A 22,035-nucleotide genomic window follows, 5' to 3' on the forward strand; every position below is an offset into this window, starting at 1 on the left:
CCGCCGCACCTGCGTGCACGCGCCGCCGCCCGCGCCCCAGGGGGGCTCCCTTGCAGCCGGGTCCCGGGTGATCCCCGCGGTCTGCAGCCCGCGGCGAGGCTGAGGGCTGCGGGCTGGCTGGGGGAATTGACCATGAGGGTTGATAGCCACTGAAGAACACCGTTCCAGGGCTGGGCTCTGGAAGGGGAGAAGGGTAGTTCTCCGCCACGCTTACCTACTCGAAAGTTTTCCATAAGTATGAACTCTGAAATATTTTTGACGATGGCTATGAAAACTAATTCTGACAACTTTTGCTGAAAGCGAACTCTTCCTTCTTGCACGCTTCGTTAAGAAGTAAAAGGTTAATCTAGCCAGTGGAGGCAGGAGGTGGGGGGTGGGGGTGGGAAGCGTGGACACTTTTTAAAGGGTAAGATGCCCTTACTCACCTTGGTCTCCCCAGATGTGCCCGCACTACAACGTAAAGATGCAGGGTTCTCTCGGGTCTATTTTCGTTTTGCTCACATTAATAGTATAAACGACTTGGTGAGTGAGCGTACAGGACCCATACTTAAGTCAGACCTGGGCTCTGGTCCTAGAAGAGTGTCAAGTTACCTTGTGATCTCTGTCACATTAAATTCCTCTTCTATGAAAGTCTGAATGGCAAGGTGGGAAGTACATTAACAAAAAGGCAAGGTCAAGTCCACAGTTTTCAGCCCACATTCATAAGGAAGAATTTTTCTGGATTTTAACTTGTAGTTAATAAACTAACAATTGAATTTGAACCAATAAGAAATTCTCATTAGTTTCATTTTAGCTGATGACACTTAATTTTAGGTATTTTAAAAATTTTATTACTTATTCACAATAATTACAGTACTTTCTAAACTGTTGTGTATCAGTTTAATAAGTAACTATTTACCCTCTAAACTACTCTAGTGCACATGGGAACATGTTTTCTGTGCATGCAAAGCCACCAAAATAAAACTATATTTTGGGAGCTTTTCTAGTGGTCCAGTGATTAGGACTCCTTGCTTCAAATGCAGGGAGCTTGGGTTCAATCCTGGTTGGGGAACTAGGATCCCACATTTCCTCATGGCATGACCAAAATAAAATAAATAAATAAATATAAATAATAATAATATATTTTTTTTAGTTTCTAAACATCCATGGAGCCAAGATCAGAAATGTTTGTAATGTTTTCATGTTGCTAAAACTTGTACTCCAGACAGCCACCAAGTAACCATAAATAGGGATGACATTTTATTAGACTCAAAAGAGTGGATTAAAAGGTTAGAATAATAATTGGATCGTATTATTTAAGAATGGAAAATCCATTTGCTGCAGAACAAGAACCAATTAAAAGACATGAAAATGATCTGTAAAATCTCCTGCACACTATTTAACACTAAGTTATTTGTAGTAGCTTTTAGTGCTATTCATTTCTTTACAAGTAGGTTTGAGGGAGAGATTAGATGACAAGCAAGCTCTATTTTGGGCAATGGCATAAGACAGTCTTTTTTTTCTTCCAATTTTATTGGTATGTAATTGACATACGGCACTGTATTAAGTTTGAGTTTCACAGCATAACGATTTGACTTACATCATGAAATGACTATCACAGTTAAGTTTGGTGAACATCCATCATCCCATTAATACAAAATTTAAGAAATAGAAAATCCCCTAGGATTTGCTTTCTTAACAACTTTCGTATAAAACATACAGCAGTGTTATAATCAATCATGTTAAAAGGTAAGACGCCCTTATCATGTTGTACATATAAATTATATCCATAGTACTTATTTACCTTATAAATGGGAGTTTGCACCTTTTGACTATACTCATCTGATTTCCCTGCCTCCCAGCTCTTCCCAAGAAGTGTAATCTCTTTTTTCTATGAGTTTATTTTGAAGCATGATTCACCTACAACACTGTGTTAATTCCTACTATACAATATAGCGATTCAATATTTCCATACATTTCAATTTGGTCACCGTGGTAAATCTAGTTACAATCAAGACAAAAATCTGCTTCCAAATTCTGGTTTTCTCTCTTATTGGCTTGAACCAAGCTTCTTAATTTTTCTGTGCCTGTTTTCTCACCTATAAAAGTGAGAATGATGGTAACTCCTATTATATTATTGTTGGAAGGATTAAATGAGATAATATTTGTAATAGCTACAGTTCTTAATATATAGGAAGGCTCAAAAAAAAAATTTTTTTTTCCTAGTTGAACAAAATTTCCCAAAGGAAAATTAGTTCTTGGTTTGTGTAATTAGAGCTGTCAGAGTTGATCCATGGGCCTCTAAAAGGTATTGTCAGATCGTGGCAAATTTAATATAACAAGCATAAGAAATGTGAGCAATGTCACGGATGGGGGGTTAAGGTAAAAGTTTCCAGGCTAATATGAAATTAAAAAAAAAAAAAGTCACCTAGGTTGTGTTTTCCCTTTCTTTTATGTAATTGTGATTTTCCACCCATCGTGACCTTGACCGAGAAGGGCAAACACTGAGCAGTCCTACCAGACCAAAGTGTTTCCTTTCATTATTTCTAGGCCTTCATGCAAAGTTTTCTTTGCTGCGGATCCCATCAAAATAGTGCGAGCCCAGCGGCAGTACATGTTTGACGAGAAAGGTGACCAGTACTTGGATTGCATCAACAACGTTGCCCATGGTAATGTGCTGTCTTTGTTGTGCCTTGAAGGATACATTTATGGATTAAGGCAGCCTTGGCACCATTGATATTTGTCCCAGGATTTGCAGTGACTGCAGTTCCTCAGCTGAACAGGGCCCTTAGTCCTAGGCTGGGAAAAGCTAGAACAAAATCTGGGAGAGGAACAGGATCAACTTTTCTTTTTTTTTGCTTCAGAATCTGCCTCACTTCCCAGGCATTTCGAATTGTAACTCATTTTGAGGACTTTTGTCTTTTAAATTTTAGTGGGACACTGCCACCCAGAAGTGGTCAAAGCTGCCCAGAAACAGATGGAACTACTAAATACAAATTCTCGATTCCTCCACGACAACATTGTTGAGTATGCCAAGCGCCTCTCAGCAACCCTGCCGGACAGACTCTCTGTTTGCTATTTTACAAATTCAGGGTAGGTTTCAAGGTTTTTCCAGCCATCCCCATTCCCATGAATCTCCTTGTTTCCTCTCTCACACGTCTTTTCTATTTTGATTGCTGGTGGAGTAGAAATACCTAAACAGGTTGCCTGAGACTCTTACTAATGACCCTGCATGGGGGACCTGATGTCCTGGTTCTTTCACTTGGGCCCACCAGCTCCTTGTAGATAAGATACCTTACATTGTGTTCCAAGGCTCTTGATGTAGCCTGTAAGTGCAGTCCCATGATTAACATGTGCGAGTCACTCAAGACTTTTTACTACCATGCTTCTTTGGTGATAGATGGGGAAGGTGCACCAGTAGGGATCCCTAAACATTTCCCCAGCACAAACACAAAGGAGGAAGGAATAAATTCAAGTGAATAGATGTGTTACAACTTTTAAATTCTGTAAATTCAAATGATTGTATCCCATTCTGTTGAATATTATGCAGACATTAAAAAGTATGTTTTGGGGGGAACTCCCTGGCAGCCCGGTGGTTAGGACTTCAAGCTTCCACTTCAGAGAGCCTGGGTTTGATTCCTGGTCAGGGAACTAAGATCCCACAAGCCGGGAAGTGCAGCAAAAAAAAAAGTATGTTTTTGAAAATACATGTTTATAGACAGGTGAAAAGCTTACCTATTAGGAGGAAAGCTGTCTATACAACACAGACTCTTATTTTTTAAATGATATATATGTACATATATACTAAAACTAAAAGAGATTCTGTGATTCCTTTTCTTTCTGGCCATGCCTGAGGCTTGTGGAATCTTAGTTCCCCACCAGGGATTGAACCCAGCCCCCTCCAGTAGAAACTCGGAGTCTTAACCATCGGACTGCCAGGGGGCTTCCACACTTCTCTTTTCAATGAGGTATTCTAAAACCCAATTTATAACCAGAAAATTGTTCTTTTTTTTTTCTTTGTAAAGAATTAAGACATGTTAGGATCTAATTTGTTGTTTTAAAGCATTCTTGCCTTCAGTGAATTAAATAGCGTAGTAGTATTTGACTTTCCCTTCCAAAGAATCCTATGCTGTCAAAGAATGATTAGCCTTAAAGAGCACTGTCACCAAAGACTGGAGGTAACAGAGCCTGGAATAGTATTCATACAAAGAACATTCTGGAAGTTAACCAGGCTTCAGTCAACACTGGCTCTACCTCTTCGTAGCTGTGAGAACTTATCCTTGTTACTTAACCTCTCTGAGCCTTCACCCATAAAAAGATGACAATACTTGCCTTGAAGAGTAGTTATGAGAATCAGTATAAGTAAAACAGTATAATACCTGGTGCATAATAAACATGCCACAAAAGATTACTTTTCCACCTGTGTCTGAGTAGTATATCTAGACTCTCTACAGCAGATAGAAAGATTACGATCTTCATTTTTTAAAGTCTCGTTTATCCATCGATCTACTTATTTTTGGCAATGCTGGGTCTTCGTTGCAGCTTGGAGTTTTCTCTAGTTGAAGCGAGCAGGGCTGCTCTCCAAGTTGTGGTATGTGGGCTTCTCACTGGTGGCTTCTCTTGTTGCATAGCATGAGCTCCAGGTACACGGGCTTCAGTAGTTGCCACAAGTAGGCTCAGTAGTTGTGGCCCATGGGCTTAGCTGCTCCTTAGCATGCGGGATGGAGAAGGAAATGGCAACCCACTCCAGTGTTCTTGCCTGGAGAATCCCAGGGACGGGGAAGTCTGGTGGGCTGCTGTCTCTGGGGTCGCACAGAGTCGGACACGACTGAAGCGACTTAGCAGCAGCAGCAGCATGTGGGATCTTCCTGGGCCAGGGGTTGAACCCCTGTCTCCTGCACCGGCAGGAGGATTCTTTACCATTGAGCCACCAGGGAAGCCCTGATCTTCATTTTCCAGATAAGAAACTAATCAAGTATTAGGTCAGCACAACACGGTTCAGCGGCCCTCCGGTTAGTGGGACCTTAGACTCCGATTCCTCCCATTGAGATCACACTTAATATAGGTTTCTTGGGCTCGTCAAACTTAGTCACCTATGATATGGCTGAACGGGGCCAGAATTTGAAATAAGCAGTATATCCTTAATTTGTGCTGAGTTTCCACGTGCGTCTCATTCTTTTTTGAAGACATCTGGGGAACTTAGGAGGATGATGTGAGATGGCTGGCTGGGCAAGATTGAGGGGGAAAAGAGGATCTCAACTTATTTATTTATGCAGTTCTGTGTAGTTGAAATCCTCAACTTTGAAAATAGCATTTCAAAGGATTTTTAAAGAGCTTATGTCACATTGCTCCTCTCTCTCTACTATCTTAATAGATCGGAAGCCAATGACTTAGCCTTACGCCTGGCTCGGCAGTTCAGAGGCCACCAAGATGTGATCACTCTTGACCAGTAAGTCTTGGATACGAAACTTCTCAGCAGAAAGGTCCTTCCGAGATGAAAACACATTGATCCTATCTACACTAATACCAGAAGTAGGTACAGAGGAGGCTGGATGGCACAAGGATTTTTTTTTTATTATTATGTTTAAGATTTCAAGGCCAACTCTGGCCTAGAGAACACTTAATTCTTTCCAAGCACCTGGAGGCTCTTTTGGGTCCTGTGGTCATGGTCTCATGGGCTTTGTATGAATTAGAATTTACTTTCACACATTAACTATTTACTGAGCCACTGCAATGTGATTATCCATATAATTGATTTAAAAGACAGTAATTTAGAGCAAATTTTAATGACTAAAGCAGCCAAGTTTAAAAAAAAAAGGGGGGGGCGGTTTTGGCTACATTGTACAGCATGCAGGATCTTAGTTCCCCCACCAGAAATCAAACCCAGACTTCCTGCATTGGGAGCAGAAGTCTTACCCACTGGACTGCCAGAGAAGTCCCAAATTCATTACAATTTGACAACTTCTATCTTAACTGAGATTTTTTTTTTAATTGTTTCTGCCTGCCCACCCCACTAATCTCACACACAGGGTTGAACTGAACATGCACCTCATTTCTTGCCCATAGGCTTCTCTTGTTTTATGTGTTGGTTGATGTAGTCATTCTCTATTGTAACTGCAGCAAATTATCACAAACAGTGGTTTAAGCAACATGAATTTATTCTCTTACAGTTCTGGAGGTCAGATGTCCAAAATGGGCCTCACTGGGCTGCAAGTTAGGTGGCAGTAGGGCTGCAGTCCTAGAGACTCTAGGGGGAAATGTGTTGCCTTGCCTCCAGCTTCTAGAGGCTGCCTGCCTTGCTTGGCTTTGGGCCCCTTCATCCACCTTCAGAGCCAGCCATGCCATCACTCCAGCCCCTGCTTCCATCCCTGTCTCTGACCACCATCCCCCTGCCACCTTCTTTCACTTATAAAGACTCTTGTAATAACATTGGCCCCTGCAGGATTATCACTCCATTTCATGATGCTTAATCACATCTGCAAGGTCCCCTTTGCCATGTAACATATTCTCAGGTTCTGAGGATTAGAACGTGGGCATCTTTGGGGAGGGCAGGCATGATGCTGCCTATCGCAGAATGGACACTGACTGCTCTCTATGCCCAGCTACCACAGGCAGCACTGCAGTAAGCACCCTTAGACATGTGCCCTTATAGACCTTTCTGAGGATCTCTTAGGAATAAGCACCCAGAAACAGGATTGCTAGGCCATAGGGATACTGTAAACATTATTGATTTGACTAAATACTGTCAGGTCGGTCTCCAGAGTGGTTGAAACACTCTACCCAGTGCATGAAATGTTCCATTTCCCCATATCCTGGGCAAAGCCTGAGAGGATTGTGCCTTTTTTTCCTTTAATAGTTTCTGGTCTAATAAGTATAAAATAATATCAATGTTGTTTGTATTTGCAATTTTCTAATTATGAGATTGAGTATCTCTTCATATACTTATTGTACATTTGTGACTCCCCTTCTGAGAATTAGCTTCACTGGTGGCTCAGATGGTAAAGAATCTGCCTGCAATGAGAGAGGCCAGGTTCGATCCCTGGATTGGGACGATCTCTTGGAAAAAGAAATGGTAACCCACTCCAGTATTCTTGCCTGGAGAATCCAATGGACAGAGGAGCCTGGCGGGCTACAGTCCATGGGGTTGCAAAGAGTCAGACACAACTAAGCGACTGACCCACTTTTTTTCGAGAATTATCTGCTTATATTCTTTACCCAGTTTTTCTACTGGGATTCCCATCCTTGTTTTTGTGGTTGCATGCATAGACTGGATCAGAAGATCTCAGCCTGGACTGTGTTTTAGAAATACCTGGGGAAATGTTCTTTTTATAGTGCCAGTCAGTGCCCAGGCCCCGCCCCAGACCAGTTAAAGAGAGTCTCTAGAGGCAGAGTCCAGAAACCAAGTTTCCCAAGTGATTCTTTATGCACACAGACCATTTTGGAAGTTAGCCTCTTTTATTTGAGACATTACAAATATTTTTTCCCAATCTATCACCTGCCTTTTAACTTTGTCTATGACATCCATCTACCCAAAAAAATTTTGATTGAATCCAAGAGTTTGCATTTTCTTCCTGTGGTTTGGTTTTCTAAGTTTTGTTAAAATCTTTCCCCCATACATACCCATCACCATCCCTCAGATCACAAAGATGCTCTTCATTTTCTTCTACTGTCTGTAACTGCTCCTCAATTAACTCCACCTAGAGGCCATTGTGTTGCCATTTACGTATGGCTGAGCTTGCTTCTGTCCCAGTCATAACTTTGTTCTTATTCCAATACCATACTAATTTAATTGCTATCGCTTTGTAGGATGTTTTAATCTATGGTAGAGGAAGTACTCCCTCTTTGCTTTATCTATTCATGGGCCTTTTATAATTTCCAGAGAGAGACAGAGCCTGTTATGTGCTGGCACAGAAAGAGAGATATCAACATTTGATCTACTGTGTGTGTGCACGCGCTCAGACACTTAGTCATGCCCGACTCTTTGCAACCCCATGGAGATTCTCCAGACAAGAATACTGGAGTGGGATGCCATTTCCTCCTCCAGGGGATCTTCCCAACCCAGGGATCAAACCCCTGTCTCTTATGTCTCCTGCATGAACAGGCAGATTCTTTACCACCATCACCACCTGGGAAGCCCTTATAACTTCCAGTCTCCTGATTATATATATCTTGGAAGAAAAAAACATTCAGGGGAATAGAATAACCACCTGATTTTAAGTGAAAGAAAGGAATTTCACGACCTTAGGAAGAACTAAGTTCGATCACCTTTCAACCTTAGTTCTTTTTGAAAAAACCGCCTATTCCTTACCAATTTGCATTTGTTCAAAATGTGCTATTGGACATCCTTTAGAAACCATCCCAAACAGAAACACAGCCCATTTTATGATATAAATTTGTTAAAATTTACTAGAATATAACTATAAAATGCATTTAAAGAATACATACATCTGATATTTCTCATGAAACTAGAGAAAATAATATTTTATACTTAATCTAATTTAGCAGAGCTAATACAAGCCAAAGAAATTAAGCTTTTTTCTGGCTAAAAACTGCCTACAAGGATACATACTTGGCTTTCTATGTGTTTTATTGCCTGAATCAGGAGAGCTGGACAAATTAATGGCCAGTCCTACCATGAAAAATAGGATTCCATATAGTTAAATCTGGCACCAATGTTGAGATTCTCCCTGGATGATACACAATACTATTTTTCACATCCTGGAAGAGCATCCTGCTTTGAATGATGTTGGTTACCATTCCTTTTTGTTTCAGCGCTTACCACGGTCACCTATCATCTTTAATTGAGATCAGTCCATATAAATTTCAAAAGGGCAAAGATGTCAAGAAAGAATTTGTGCATGTGGTAAGTATCTTGGAATTCAAGAATCAGAATGTTACTACTGGAAGAGTGCCCAGTGATAATCCAGACCAATCTTTGCATTGAAATGAAACCACAAAAAAGGAAACCAAGATACAGAGCTGTTATATGACTTGCTAAAAGTCAGAGAGCTAATGACAAGATGTGGGTTAAAATCCATTGATGAGTACCATACAAATCAGTACAGTGGTAGTGACAGCTGTTATTCACAGCTCTTATTTTATTTTTCTTGCCCCTGGATCTTCAATTACTTTTTCTATCACTGAAGCCAATTTGAAACTCAGAATTGCATCAGGTGTGTATGACTGTCTTAAAATTACTCTATGCTAAATTATTATGTAAATTTATTAAGTCAAATAAATATTAAATGAAAGAAAATAAAGAAACCAAGTTGTTGAAGCAGTAAAACTCATTTGGCCTAATTAAGGATCAGTGGACATTTTTAAGAGAATCATGAATACATTTTTTCAAAATTTTAAGATCTGAAATTACTCCTAAAGCACTCTGAATTTCTGAATGATTACAATTTGCTATATAGTTGGTAAGTGCTGGTTTATTTTCTTCTTCTTTTTTAAAAATATTTCTTGGCCTCATCAGACAGCACATAGGATCTTAGTTCACCTACCAGAGATCGAACCCACACTCTTGCTTTGGAAGCTCAGAGTCTTAACCACTGGACCACCAGGGAGGTCCCTATTTTCTACATAGAACAGTTAGTACAGTTTCCATTCATTGAAATTTTCAAATAACATAATCACATTTGTTGTTTGAATTGCCCCTTATGTGATCAGGGATGCAATTTTGACTTCCAAGGGCCTAGAAGTAAATCCAAGCTCCTGTTCACAATGCAAAGATTTCAAGTGTCACTGAATTCAGAAATGTTAAGGAAAAAGAGCAGAAGAACCTCGAGTCACATAAATCCATAGGTCACCTTTCTATTATGCTCTTGTGGGGAAATACCCTTTCTTAAAAGCTCATTTGTCCAGGAGAAAGATCATGAGAAACTGTTATATCTTTTGATGTTTTCAGGCACCAGCTCCAGATACTTACAGAGGAAAATACAGAGAAGACCATGCAGACCCGGCCAGTGCTTATGCAGATGAAGTGAAGAAAATTATTGACGAAGCTCATAACAGCGGAAGGAAGGTTTGTATTTGCAGCTTTGGAAACACGTTAACATCTTTCATAAAATAGATTGAAATTATCACGATACACTAGAGAGGTGGAAAAGGATTAGACGGCAAATCCTTTCTGTTCTTCTCTGGTTACATTTTCACTTAGTTGATCTATCAAAAAATGCATTATTGTAGTCATGCCTCTAAGACTATTTTTATTTATCCTGGAAATGTAATTATTGTACCTGTTTCAGAACTGGTGGTCAGATTCTAACCTTCCCAGTGGGATGCAGACTCTGGTGCAAAGGGATAGGAGGAGAGAATTAAGAAAGGTGATAGCCCATGGACAGAACATTCCAAATGAGAGTAACATGAGGGGCTAACATAAGGTGAAGAGGCAGGGTAGCCCCAGGGCCTCAGGATCAATGCAGGCTCCTGGACCCTGGGAGCCTTAGTTTTCCCTAGGATTGGGTCAGCTTTCCTGAAGGTGCTGAGCCTTGGTAAGACCAAGCAGGAAAATGCTCTTCCAATCCGTGTCTGCACTTTTTTTTAAAATCTTCATTGAATTTATTACAATATTTCTTCTGTTTCATGTTTTAGTGTTTTATTTTGTTTTGTTTGGCTGAAAAGCATGTGGAATCTTAGCTCCCTCCCTGGGGATAGAACCCTCACTCCCTGTATTGGAAGGTGAAGTCCCAGCCACTGGACTGCCAGGGACATCCCCGGGTCTGCACTTCTAAAACAAACCAAAATCCTACCGAGTAGGAAGAGCTTTTGTTTTCTCAGCCCTTCACTCTACCATCTTCCACCTTCAGCCTAATGTTAAATTCTCAACCCACGTAGGGGTTACTTACATGAAGTTTTAATGTGATTTGACATATGCTTTGCCTTTAAATTGATTTATGGCATCAATATGGCAATTTAAAAAACTTATTAATTGAGAGAAAAATGAAGACTTTGTGTTTTCCAGTTCAAGTATTTTTATCTTAATGACTGGAGAGTCATTTGCCTTTCTTAGCTATTTTCTTCTTTTTCTTCCTAACCCATTCATTTTTCATATCTTAAAAGAGGTAGTCTAGAGTAGAACCTTGGTTCCCTTGTATGTTTGTTTTTAATTGAAGTATAGTTGATGGCTTGACTTCTTATCTCATACTATTTCCATGCTTCCTCTGATTTTAGTGATTTTTTTATTCTCCTTTCTTAGCCTCTAGACCATTTCCTCTGCAGGTCTATGGTGAATTGCCTATGTTGGTCAAGTTGTAAGCCTGGTTCAGGGCAAGAACCAGAAAGAGAGCCCAGTAACTAAGGTCTGTGACCACAGGTCACCTTCTCACCTCCCTGGTGAAAAGTCCAGACTCGGGCAGTCCTAATTCAACAAGTTGAGTAAATAGGCATTACAGTGATATGTTTGCAACCTGGGTGATTTTGTAGAGGCTCGTATCAAAGACTGATCAAGATATCCGTCTTATTCAGTTGATCCTACTGCAAACACTGCATTTAAATTAATTATGGAGAGATGGAAGGCACCTTTTCCACCATTTCTAGTGGTAGTTTCATAAGAAACCTAAAATTTCAGAAACTAATGCTTCAGATCACTTGTTTTTCCAGCATGAACATCTTTTCTTTTTAATCAAATGGCCAATTTGCCTCTTGCCAGGGGTCCATTCCCAACCATGTTTAAGTCACCCTCTCTATAAGAAGTCCTTTTTTTTTTTAGGGTGTACGGGAGGGGGACCGAATGGACTTTGACCCCATCTTCTCTTGTATAGATTGCTGCCTTTATTGCTGAATCCATGCAGAGTTGTGGCGGACAAATAATTCCTCCAGCAGGCTACTTCCAGAAAGTGGCAGAGTATGTACTTGGGCATCTTTGGTCAAACAGAAGGAACTGTGACAGTTCCGCAGGGTCATCTGGTTGTTCGCGAAGTATGGAAGTACTTCCCATTGTTGTCTAGTAGCTGAGTCATGTCAAACTTTTTTGCGACCAACTGTAGCCCACCAAGCTCCTCTGTCCATGGGATTTCCCAGTCAAGAATCCTGGAGTGGGTTGTCATTTCCTTCTCTAGGGGATCTTCCCAACCCAGGGATCGAACTCAAGTCTCCTGCACTGGCAGGCAGGTTCTTTACTGCTGAGCCACCAGGGACTAGATGGTAAATAGCCACTTGGGAGTGCCTGCCGCCCAGGACTCCTGGAACTCCTCACCTTCCAAGATCCCAGCTAATAAAGGGTTTGAACACAGTCTAGCCGGGGGGTCCTTGTGGGCTCTGCCCCACTTTACCCACCCGGCATCCTCTCTGATTGATTGGTGTCCAAGCTTTGCTGATTAGTAAAAAGTTGAAGACTAACTCTGCTAACATTACTTTTTGTTCACTTTTTTCTCTTGCCACTTAAAATACTGCAGTAGAGCTTACTTTAAGCAGCACAAACCCAAACAACATAAACTATATCTTATCTGGAAATGACGTGATTATATTTCAAAGTCAATGACATCACATAGATGTCATTGGGGATTTGAGCACTGAAATGTTTTTAACAAAGATTACAGACTTCAGGTTAACACCATTCTTTTTAAGTCCTCAATAATCCGAATCTTGAAGGGAGGATATGGGGGCTGTCAGTGACCTGAAGGCATCATGCTGCCCTTTTGCTTTTCAGATATGTCCGTGGAGCAGGAGGTGTGTTTATAGCTGATGAAGTTCAAGTAGGCTTTGGCCGAGTCGGGAAACATTTCTGGAGTTTCCAAATGTTTGGCGAAGACTTCGTTCCAGACATAGTCACAATGGGAAAACCAATGGGCAATGGGCACCCAATGGCATGCGTGGTAACAACCAAAGAAATTGCAGAAGCCTTCAGTGCCTCTGGGATGGAGTATTTCAACACGGTAAATTTTGACCTCCCATTTTAATGCTAAGAGGGAAAAATTCTGTGTGTTCTTACATTTCTTTCCAATGTAATAAAGAATAAATCTCACTGTTGCCAGCTAATGACCCCAGAACCGAAGCCAGACTTTGATCTAACCATATTTTATTCTGTTTGGCACAATCCTCCTTGTATTTTTTATTGTATCTTTCCCCTTTCTAAAATGTTCCTATTGATTGTTCCAGTGATAGATGGATGCCCTGGTAAACTCTAGAGGTTATGATATTTCATTAACAGATGATATGATCTTTTTTTGTTTTGTATCACACTTAAATTCTCAAAACACATCTGAAGTGTTTAGATGATTCAGTACTATAAATATTATATGGCTGTCATAGGAGATAGTAACTAAATTTCTATCTTTGGGAAATTTTATTTCCTTGATTTTGCCCCCAAAAGTTGTAAAATTCTCAAGTTTGGAAAGACTGTTATAGTTTGTGCAATATGTGTAATAGGACTTGTTGCAGCTAAAACTCAGAATCAAAATCTAGGAACATAAATTATTTGGAGAAAATGTCATTTTTTGGCTTTTTTTTTTTTTTTTCACACAGATATTCAAGTGCTGCAATCCACATCCTTCTAACTAAACCACACTCTGAAATCCTTAATTCCCAACACAATATCTGTGTTTGGTTTGGATGAACTTATACATTCTCCAGTAGTCCTTCATACCAGTTATGTAGCATATATATAATTTAGAATTATATTCTCAATCCTGAATGAATAGAATTATGCTATATTCTAAACTTAAAAAACTAATATCACAAGGGAAAATTTTATTGAAATTATATCTTTACTTGCTTAAATATGAGCCAGATTTCTCATAGATGAAGCAACAGCATGAATTCAACTAGTCTGTTTTCTCATTTATCTTTTTTCTGCAGTATGGAGGAAATCCAGTATCTTCTGCTGTTGGTTTGGCCGTCCTGGATGTAATAAAAAATGAAGACCTTCAAGGAAATGCCACAAGAGTAGGGAATTATCTTACTGACTTACTGAATAAGCAGAAGACTAAACATACTTTGATAGGAGACATCAGGTATGTTTATCAAGGAATTGTAGTTATTTGTATGTCCAAATGAATATTGGTGAGCTTATAAATTTAAAATAAATTACACAAAACCAAATCTAGAAAACACTGAAAAAACGTTTTTCATTCAGTACCCAGATATATCACTTTCAACTTTTGGGTATATATCTTTCCTGACTTACACTTTTTTAAAAAAAATTAAGCCAGGATAATTTCAACAGCTAGAAGATGAAAAGAAGAACCTTAAAGTAACTCTATATGATCTATGAAAAAATAATTTAAATGACATCTAAGAAACATCACTGTTTTTCATATATGTATTTACCATCATTGATGTAATATGAAACTAAATAGTCTAAGATTGTTTTTAAGCCTTTTTTTTTTTTTTCAATTATGTGATGAAAAAAAAAACTGGATTACAAAAACTAATTTCAGAAACTAAGGAGTCCTGTGGACACTGGATTGGTATCATGGATTAATTAGAACTAGTAACAACTACCTTTAAAGAGACTCATATTCAGCCTCAAATCAAACTTGAGTTTGACAACTGTGTTAATTTTTTGTGACAATGTGGTGCTTGATAGAGTATATGTCAAGTTTCCTTTCTTTATCTCCCTCAGGGGCGTTGGCCTTTTTATTGGGATTGACTTAGTGAAGGACCATCAGCAAAGGACCCCCGCCACAGCAGAAGCTCAGCACATCATCTACAAGTAAACCACCCCTCACCTGTTTGGTATCTCAGCTTGAATGATGTCCACCCTCTTGAATATTTTTACTTCCTCTCTTCTCCCTGAATACGGAAAGTTTAAGACTCTTGCAATTACAAACGTGACTTCTTACATGCATATACTAAATTGCTGTCTGTTCACATCATTCTGAAATCATCTTAGTTATTGCTTGTATGCACTCACATGTATTTCCTGCACTAATTAGGATGAAAGAAAAGCGAGTGCTTCTCAGTGCCGATGGACCTCACAGAAACGTCCTTAAAATAAAACCACCTATGTGCTTCACTGAGGAAGATGCCAAGTTTATGGTGGAACAACTTGATGGTATTCTAACAGGTCTGTCCACAGATCTTTAAATAAGATGCCCCCCACTCCTGGTCATACACGACAGTGCATCTTGCTGTCCATGGTAGAAGTGAAGGAGGGTGGAAATGACTGTATAAATTTATATTATCATTTATTTTCACTTTAAAAAAATAATTGCATGTCTTCATTGTACCACAAACCACAGATGTTGCAGTGTAACAGTCTTTGAGCTTTATACCCTGAAAATACTTGAAATGTTGTTAATAAAACTTATAGGCTATAGGTTAACAGTTATTTGCTATTCCCTGACTCATTTGACTTTGTGCTTCACTTATTGCAATTTCATTTTTGAGGATTTGTTCATCATTCAGAATTATAGCCTGTCATAGGAATTAATCTTTTTTGACCTCTGTTAAATAATGAGGTTGGGCTTCCCAAGTGGTGGTGGTGCTGCTGCTGCTGCTAAGTCGCTTCAGTCGTGTCCAACTCTGTGCGACCCCATAGATGGCAGCCCACCAGGCTCCCCCGTCCCTGGGATTCTCCAGGCAAGAACACTGGAGTGGGTTGCCATTTCCTTCTCCAATGCATGAAAGTGAAAAGTGAAAGTGAAGTCGCTCAGTAGTGTCCGACTCCTAGCGACCCCAAGGACTGCAGCCCACCAGGCTCCTCCATCCATGGGATTTTCCAGGCAAGAGTACTGGAGTGGGGTGCCATTGTCTTCTCCCCAGGTGGTGCTAGTGGTTAAGAATTCACCTGCCAATGTAGGAGACACAAGAGATGCAGGTTTGATCCCTAAGTTGGGAAGATCCCCTGAATTAGGAAGTGGCAATCACTTGCCTGGAGAATCGCAATGGACAGAGGAGCCTGGTGGGCTACCATCCATGGGGTCACAAAGAGTTGGACACAATTGAGTGACCGAGCATACACATTAAATAATTAGGTTAATTTATTTTTCATAAATTGAGATTAGCTAAGTAAGGGAGCAATGTAAAACCATACTGAAAAACATAAAGCCCTTTCAAATGTTGGAGCTTTTAGGTATATTTTTAAGATTTTACTTCTCTGCTCCCACTCAGCCTCTTGGGGTTGGGATAAGGCTGATAAGCCAGGAATCAGTGCAGTATACAAAATAGATCATTAATACTGGAAAGTTGAGAGGCAGCCCCAAGTTATTTGTAATACGGTCACTGTCTTTGGACTAAGAGACGCCCAAACCTGGCCAGCAGTCCTCACACACCTGTTTCCTCTGGTCCCTTGAAGGCCAGGTGGATCAGAGTACATGTTGGGACAAATGTCACTATTACTTAAAATTCAGCTCAGAGCCTGAACATTTTTAGCAGTGGGTCTGGACAATTCTTTTAACAATGTGAATGAGACGGAGCCAATGCAGGCTGAGAGTCACATGTAATGGTGAAATGCTGCAAAAAAGTTGAAGAGAAGTGATTTTAAAACACGTGGACCTCTCTATTTTTCTCTAGTAAGAGTATCCCTGTAGTTACCAAAATGGGTTTTTTGTTTTTCTTAAGGATTTTTAAAAATGTCTTATGTTTATGTTTTATGTTTTTTTTCCATCTTATCTACCTTGATGAAGGTTTAGAAGAAGCCACTGGAGCTGAAACTGAGAGTGGGATCTCTAAGAATACTCCTTGCAGAACCAAGGTAAGAGTCACTTGCTTAATATTTAAGGGAAAAGTTTAAAATTGGAGAAATTTGATAAAAAGGAATGCAAATGTTTTAAAATTGTACAGTGACTTTTAGAACAAACCCACCTTTGCTACAGTTGGCTTACTGTTGCAATTCTGAGTGCACAATTAAATTCCAAGGCAAGTGTCATGCCACTTGACATCTATAAAAGCAAACAACCATTTTTACAGGGTCATTCCCATGCTGAAAATAATCATAATAACCTTCAGGCTTGCAAAGAGGGCCTTCAAAATATAGAGAGAGAGGATAGCAAATGTCCTGAGCTCCTTCCTGTTTTTCTGAGTGATGCTTGATACTGCTTCGAAGTCCCACATCCCACTTCTTAATCAACAAAAGCTTCGGCGGTGTGACTTCAAAATGCCAGAGTTCGAATGTCCATTGAATTAAAGTAGAAACTTCGACTGGCAACAGGGCCTGGGAACTGTCTGGCGCTGAGTGGCCTAGTTTCTGCATTTGATGTGCTGCCAGCAGAGGGCTTCCCCATTCTCTCCCTAAGCTCCCCAGGCTGTAAGAAAGGGCTCCCCAGGTCAGGAAACAGAAAGGCAAAACCTTGAGAGTCTCTGTTGCATAATCTGTTATTTGTTTATGACTCTGATGCATAAAGGAACCCTCGGTACCTCGAGTCCGCCTACACATCGAGTGTAGTCAGAAAAGCCCTTTCCCTGAGTGAAAAGCATGAGGCCCTTTGAATGAGGGCAAATGATCAGCTCACAGGGTGCTTCTGTTTCTTGGTGCAACACAAACCAATGCTAGGGATCAGCTCCCCTCTGCTGTGTGAGAGTCGCATAGAGAGTCTGGGGCAGAATCACGGCTGTCTGAACCTAGCAAGTTTTGGAAAGTGCTCAGACCCTCAGTTGTGTCTGACTCTTTGCAACCCCATGGACTGTAGCCCACCAGGCTCTTCTGTCCGTCTTCTGGCAAGAATATTGTAGTGGCTTGCGATGCCCTCCTCCGGGGGATCTTACCAACCCAGAAATGGAACCAGTGTCTCTTTCGTCTCCTTCATTGGCAGGTGGATTCTTTACTACTAGCACCACCAGGAAGCCTATAAGCATTGAAAAGGAGCTTATTGAAAAGGGACTCTGAAAAAAGAGTTCCCCCACCAGAAATGCCACTGTGGAGCTGGCCAAGTTAGCATGCCTTTCTGAGTTTGGCTTGGACTCCCAGATTTTAGGTTGCTATTACATTTCTGGTGTCTGTGGAAGGTAGTAATCGGGGTTAGCGAGGAACAACGCCCTAACACAGCACTCCTGTGCTGTGCTGTGCTGCTTTTGTGTTCTCCCACACGCCGCATTCCTGTGGAGTCAGCCCTTCGGAGGCTGGAGGCTGGGCGCGTTAGCAGTGGGCTGCCCTCTGGAATTTGTACGCTTGTCTTACAGATGCCCAAGGAAGCACAGTCAGAATTGCTCAGAGACAGCAGCCTGGAATCCAGAGAAAATCCCAGCCAAAAGAGAAATGGATTGTGCACAGATTCACTGCTCAGCAAGAGGCTCAGGACGTGAGAGATGAGCGTTTTACAAGATAAATGTCCGGAGTTACAGAGGATGAGTGCAGATAGTCCCTTCTGTTAAAGCTATGTTGTACCCTCTGAAAGAAATGTTTGCATTTACTCAGAGGTATAAAGTCAGTGAGTCATAAGATTAATCCAAATGATAATCAAACCATGTCAAGACTATTAGTTCAGCATTTAGCCTATTAATTCCTTACTTGAGATTTCTGCAAGTACTTCCTTTATTCTACTCAATTTAAGCTTCAAATGAAATATTTATTAAGTTGACAGTTTTACTTCTGATGTTTTAATCTTTGACATCACAGAGTAAAGTACAGTAGGTTCCTGAACTTTGGAGACTTAGTGCCTTAAAATATTGAATTCTTTAATGATTTAATTTATAAATATTTATGGCTATAATAAAATAAAAGATGATAAGAACCAAAAAAAATTTTTTTTTGACTAGAGAAGTATGTACTGTTCTTTCTCGGAGAATCACAGAGTTGGGTGGTAAAGTCAAAAGCCATTTGGGGAAAAATCACATAGCAAATGTGAAGAAGGAATTGAATAATCTGGACTCTTGTTGGGGAACTAGGTTAATCGTGATCCTCTGGGGATGAGGGCACAGGTGCAGAGGCCAGACAAGGAGTAGACCCAGAAACACTCTTAAACATGGAGCTGGAGCAGTAGCCAGAGCACCACATTCACCTCGGCTCTGGCAAATCAGACTGTCATCTTGGTAAGTCACTTAGCTACTAGATGAGAAATTAACTTTGCAAGCAATCCTCTTCTCCTTCTCATCCAGCCTATCAACCCTGACACACAGAGAGATCTTCAAGAATCTCTTCCTTAAATGTGCAAGTGCCATGAGACTTGGAGGCTTGTATGAGTACTGACCTGGAAGAAATTTGACTTTTAGCCTTGACTTCTCATTATTTCTCAATTGCCCTCCTAACAGTTATTAAGCTTTGTATGTTGGGTTTTTTGGGGGGGAAGCGTTCTTTGTTTTGGGGTTGTGCCTCATGACTTGTGGGATCTTAACTGCCCAACCAGGAATTGAACACTACTTGGGCCCTGGTAGTGTGGTAGTGGAAACACAGCGTGCTAACCACTGGACCGCCAGGGAATTCCCTGTGCATTGGTTTTTGTTCTATAAAGATGAGTTAAATAATTTTGCTATGGCCGTTTCATAATAGCTGAGAAAGATGTTGGGGGGGAAATTAAATGTAAAAAGCTTCCTTTATGAGTTGACCATAATAAAATGCTGTGAAAATGCAAGGTCTTGTTGTTAAAATAGTTTCGTCTCCTAAATGTATAATTGACTATGGGTCTGAGCTGGATTGCACCAAGATTGATTCCCAGGTAGAGAGGAGAAAGCATGAAGGTCTCTGTGGTTTGCTTCTATGAAACCAAGGTTAATTCCAAGACCGTTAGACCTTTTACAGCACAGGTCAGTACTCCTGGGAACACTCCTTGTGTGCTGAGAAAGTACTTGTCTCCTTGAAAGAAACTGTTTCCGTCTCTGCCACCTTGGCCACCCTGCTCATGTGCCATTATGCCTATTGTGGGGGTGGCTAATGTCCAAGTGTCTGATGTCAACCGGCCAAGTCATTTTGTCTATTTGGTTGTTCAGCCTTCTTCTTTTAGTGGATGCTTTTTGGTGGACATGAACATGTGACACAGAAAATCTTAACCTGTGGTTTTTATTCCATATATTCATTCATATGCCTCTTCCCAACACCTCCTTTTGCCACACACTTTCTAATTCTTTCAGGCTCCTGACCAGCCATGCAACCACTCCCCAGTGCTCATGATTTCACATATATGCTTGCTTTTTTTTCCCCACGGGACATTGAAGACCAGGTGCACCTTTCAAAGTTCTAGCACTGGGAAGATCTTCCCTGGCCGAGTGTGCCAAGCACGGGGCCATCATTCACTTTACTGAAGTGATAGATCCCTGATTCTTCATAGGGTTTACTGCTGCTGCTAAGTCACTTCAGTCGTGTCCGACTCTGTGCGACCCCAGAGACGGCAGCCCACCAGGCTTCCCTGTCCCTGGGATTCTCCAGGCAAGAACACTGGAGTGGGTTGCCATTTCCTTCTCCAATGCAGGAAAGTGAAAAGTGAAAGTGAAGTCGCTCAGTCGTGTCCGACTCTAGCGACCCCATGGACTGCAGCCTACCAGGTTCCTCCGTCCATGGGATTTTCTAGGCAAAAGTACTGGAGTGGGGTGCCATTGCCTTCTCTGCTTCATAGGGTTTATCTCCCACCATTTCAAGCAAACGTGTCTTACTGAGGCTTCCAGCAGATCAGCTGCCTCTCTTTCTACAGCATGATCTCTTCTTACTAACTGCTCATCAGAGAGTCCAGTCTTCTCTTTAAGGAATTACTTTTACTATGTATTTTTTGAAATTAATTTTTTTTTTAATTGAAGGATAACTATTTTCTTAAGCCACCTTATATTATCACTTGGCATTCACTGTTAATTTCCTTCACATCTGTAGCCATTTGTTTTGTTATATTGTTGTTGTTATATTTTAATTTTTTCTATATATTTTCCCCAAGTTTTTATTTTGAAACCTTTTAAACTTTCAGGAAAGTTTCATATATTTCATGTAGCCTTCACTGGGATTCATCAGTTGTTCATATTTTGCTCCACTTACTTTCCTGTCTGTGTGCCTACGCATGTACTTTTTGGCTTTGACTAAGCCATTTGGGCCATTGGGAATTTAATTGCTGGCATCAAGGCAATTTACCCTGAATATTTCACTTTTATCTTTCCCCAAAACAAGGGCATTCTCCTACAAATCAATTATTACATTAGGGGCATTTAATATTAGTTTATAATAATATTTAATATATAATTGATATTCACATTTTTAATTATGTCAATAGTGTCCTTTGTAGCTTTTTTTTTTTTTAATTCAGAATTCTTTTTGGCTGAGATGTACAGCACATCTCAGATGCGGGATCTTAGTTCCCCAACCAGGGATCAAATCCCCTCCACCTGCGGTGGAAGCAGAGACTTTACCACTAGACCATCAGGGAAGTCCCCCAAATTTAGAATTCTATCAAAGATTCTTCACAGCATTTAGTTGTCACTTCTGTTTAGTCTCTTTTCACCTAGAATGCTTCAACCAGTTAGACATTTAGAAGAATGTCTCAGTTTGAATTTATATAATATTCCTCATGATTAAATTCAGGTTAAACATTTTTGGCCAAAAAAACAAAAAATTACATAGGTGATGTATACAGATTAATTTTCAAATGTGAAACTAAACTGAAATCAACCCAATTTGGTCATAATCCATTATTTTATATATGTATGTATATACATATAGATTACATACAGGATAATCTATTCTATATATAGTATGTATATATGTATATACACAAAAATCCTAAACAAAATTCTAGCAAACTAAACCCATACTCATTAAGAGCCAATGTGCAGGACTTCCCTGGTGGCTCAGTTGTAAAGAATTTGTGAGCCGATGCAGGAGATACTGAGTTCGATCCCTAGTCAGGAAAGATCCCACATGCAGTGGAGCAACAGTCCATGAGCCACAACTGTTGAGGCTGTGCTCTAGACCCTGGGAACTGCAGCTATGAGCCCATGCTCCACAATTACTGAAGCCCGTGTGCCCCAGAGTCCTGCTCTGCATCAAGAGAAGCCACTGCAAGCAAGAGGAGCCCCTGCTTGCCACAACTAGAGAAAACTTCGACTCAGCTCATCTCAGCCAAAAATAAATGCATATATTAACATATATAGAAAAACCAATATGCAATATTGACTGGGATTTTTACCCTCTTCCTTATCAACACAAAGGGCTTCCCCAGTGGCTCAGTGGTAAAGAATCCACCTGCAAAGCAGGAGACACAGGAG

The 22,035-nt window shown here is 40.4% G+C and overlaps 1 protein-coding gene and 1 long non-coding RNA gene across 2 annotated transcripts in view; one reads left to right on the forward strand and one right to left on the reverse strand.

Annotated features, from left to right (window-relative positions):
* The window catches only part of LOC105002087, a 21,971-nt gene extending 20,984 nt beyond the window's left edge, over positions 1–987 (reverse strand). The window contains exon 1 of the long non-coding RNA XR_826915.1: positions 426–987. This is a non-coding gene — a long non-coding RNA (uncharacterized LOC105002087). The remainder of the gene's footprint in view (positions 1–425) is intronic.
* The window catches only part of ETNPPL (ethanolamine-phosphate phospho-lyase), a 19,885-nt gene extending 458 nt beyond the window's left edge, over positions 1–19,427 (forward strand). The window contains exons 2-13 of the mRNA XM_010858553.1: positions 2,530–2,648; positions 2,913–3,072; positions 5,354–5,428; positions 8,752–8,842; positions 9,887–10,003; positions 11,742–11,824; positions 12,629–12,854; positions 13,777–13,931; positions 14,543–14,632; positions 14,856–14,986; positions 16,548–16,615; positions 18,040–19,427. Coding sequence (XP_010856855.1) covers positions 2,530–2,648; positions 2,913–3,072; positions 5,354–5,428; positions 8,752–8,842; positions 9,887–10,003; positions 11,742–11,824; positions 12,629–12,854; positions 13,777–13,931; positions 14,543–14,632; positions 14,856–14,986; positions 16,548–16,615; positions 18,040–18,162 — 1,438 coding nt within the window. The 3' untranslated portion in view covers positions 18,163–19,427. The remainder of the gene's footprint in view (positions 1–2,529; positions 2,649–2,912; positions 3,073–5,353; positions 5,429–8,751; positions 8,843–9,886; positions 10,004–11,741; positions 11,825–12,628; positions 12,855–13,776; positions 13,932–14,542; positions 14,633–14,855; positions 14,987–16,547; positions 16,616–18,039) is intronic.
* The last annotated feature ends 2,608 nt before the right edge of the window (positions 19,428–22,035 follow it).

The sequence above is a fragment of the Bison bison genome, unplaced genomic scaffold, assembly GCF_000754665.1.
Source record: "Bison bison bison isolate TAMUID 2011002044 unplaced genomic scaffold, Bison_UMD1.0 scf7180017864389, whole genome shotgun sequence".
NCBI classification, from domain to species: domain Eukaryota; kingdom Metazoa; phylum Chordata; class Mammalia; order Artiodactyla; family Bovidae; genus Bison; species Bison bison.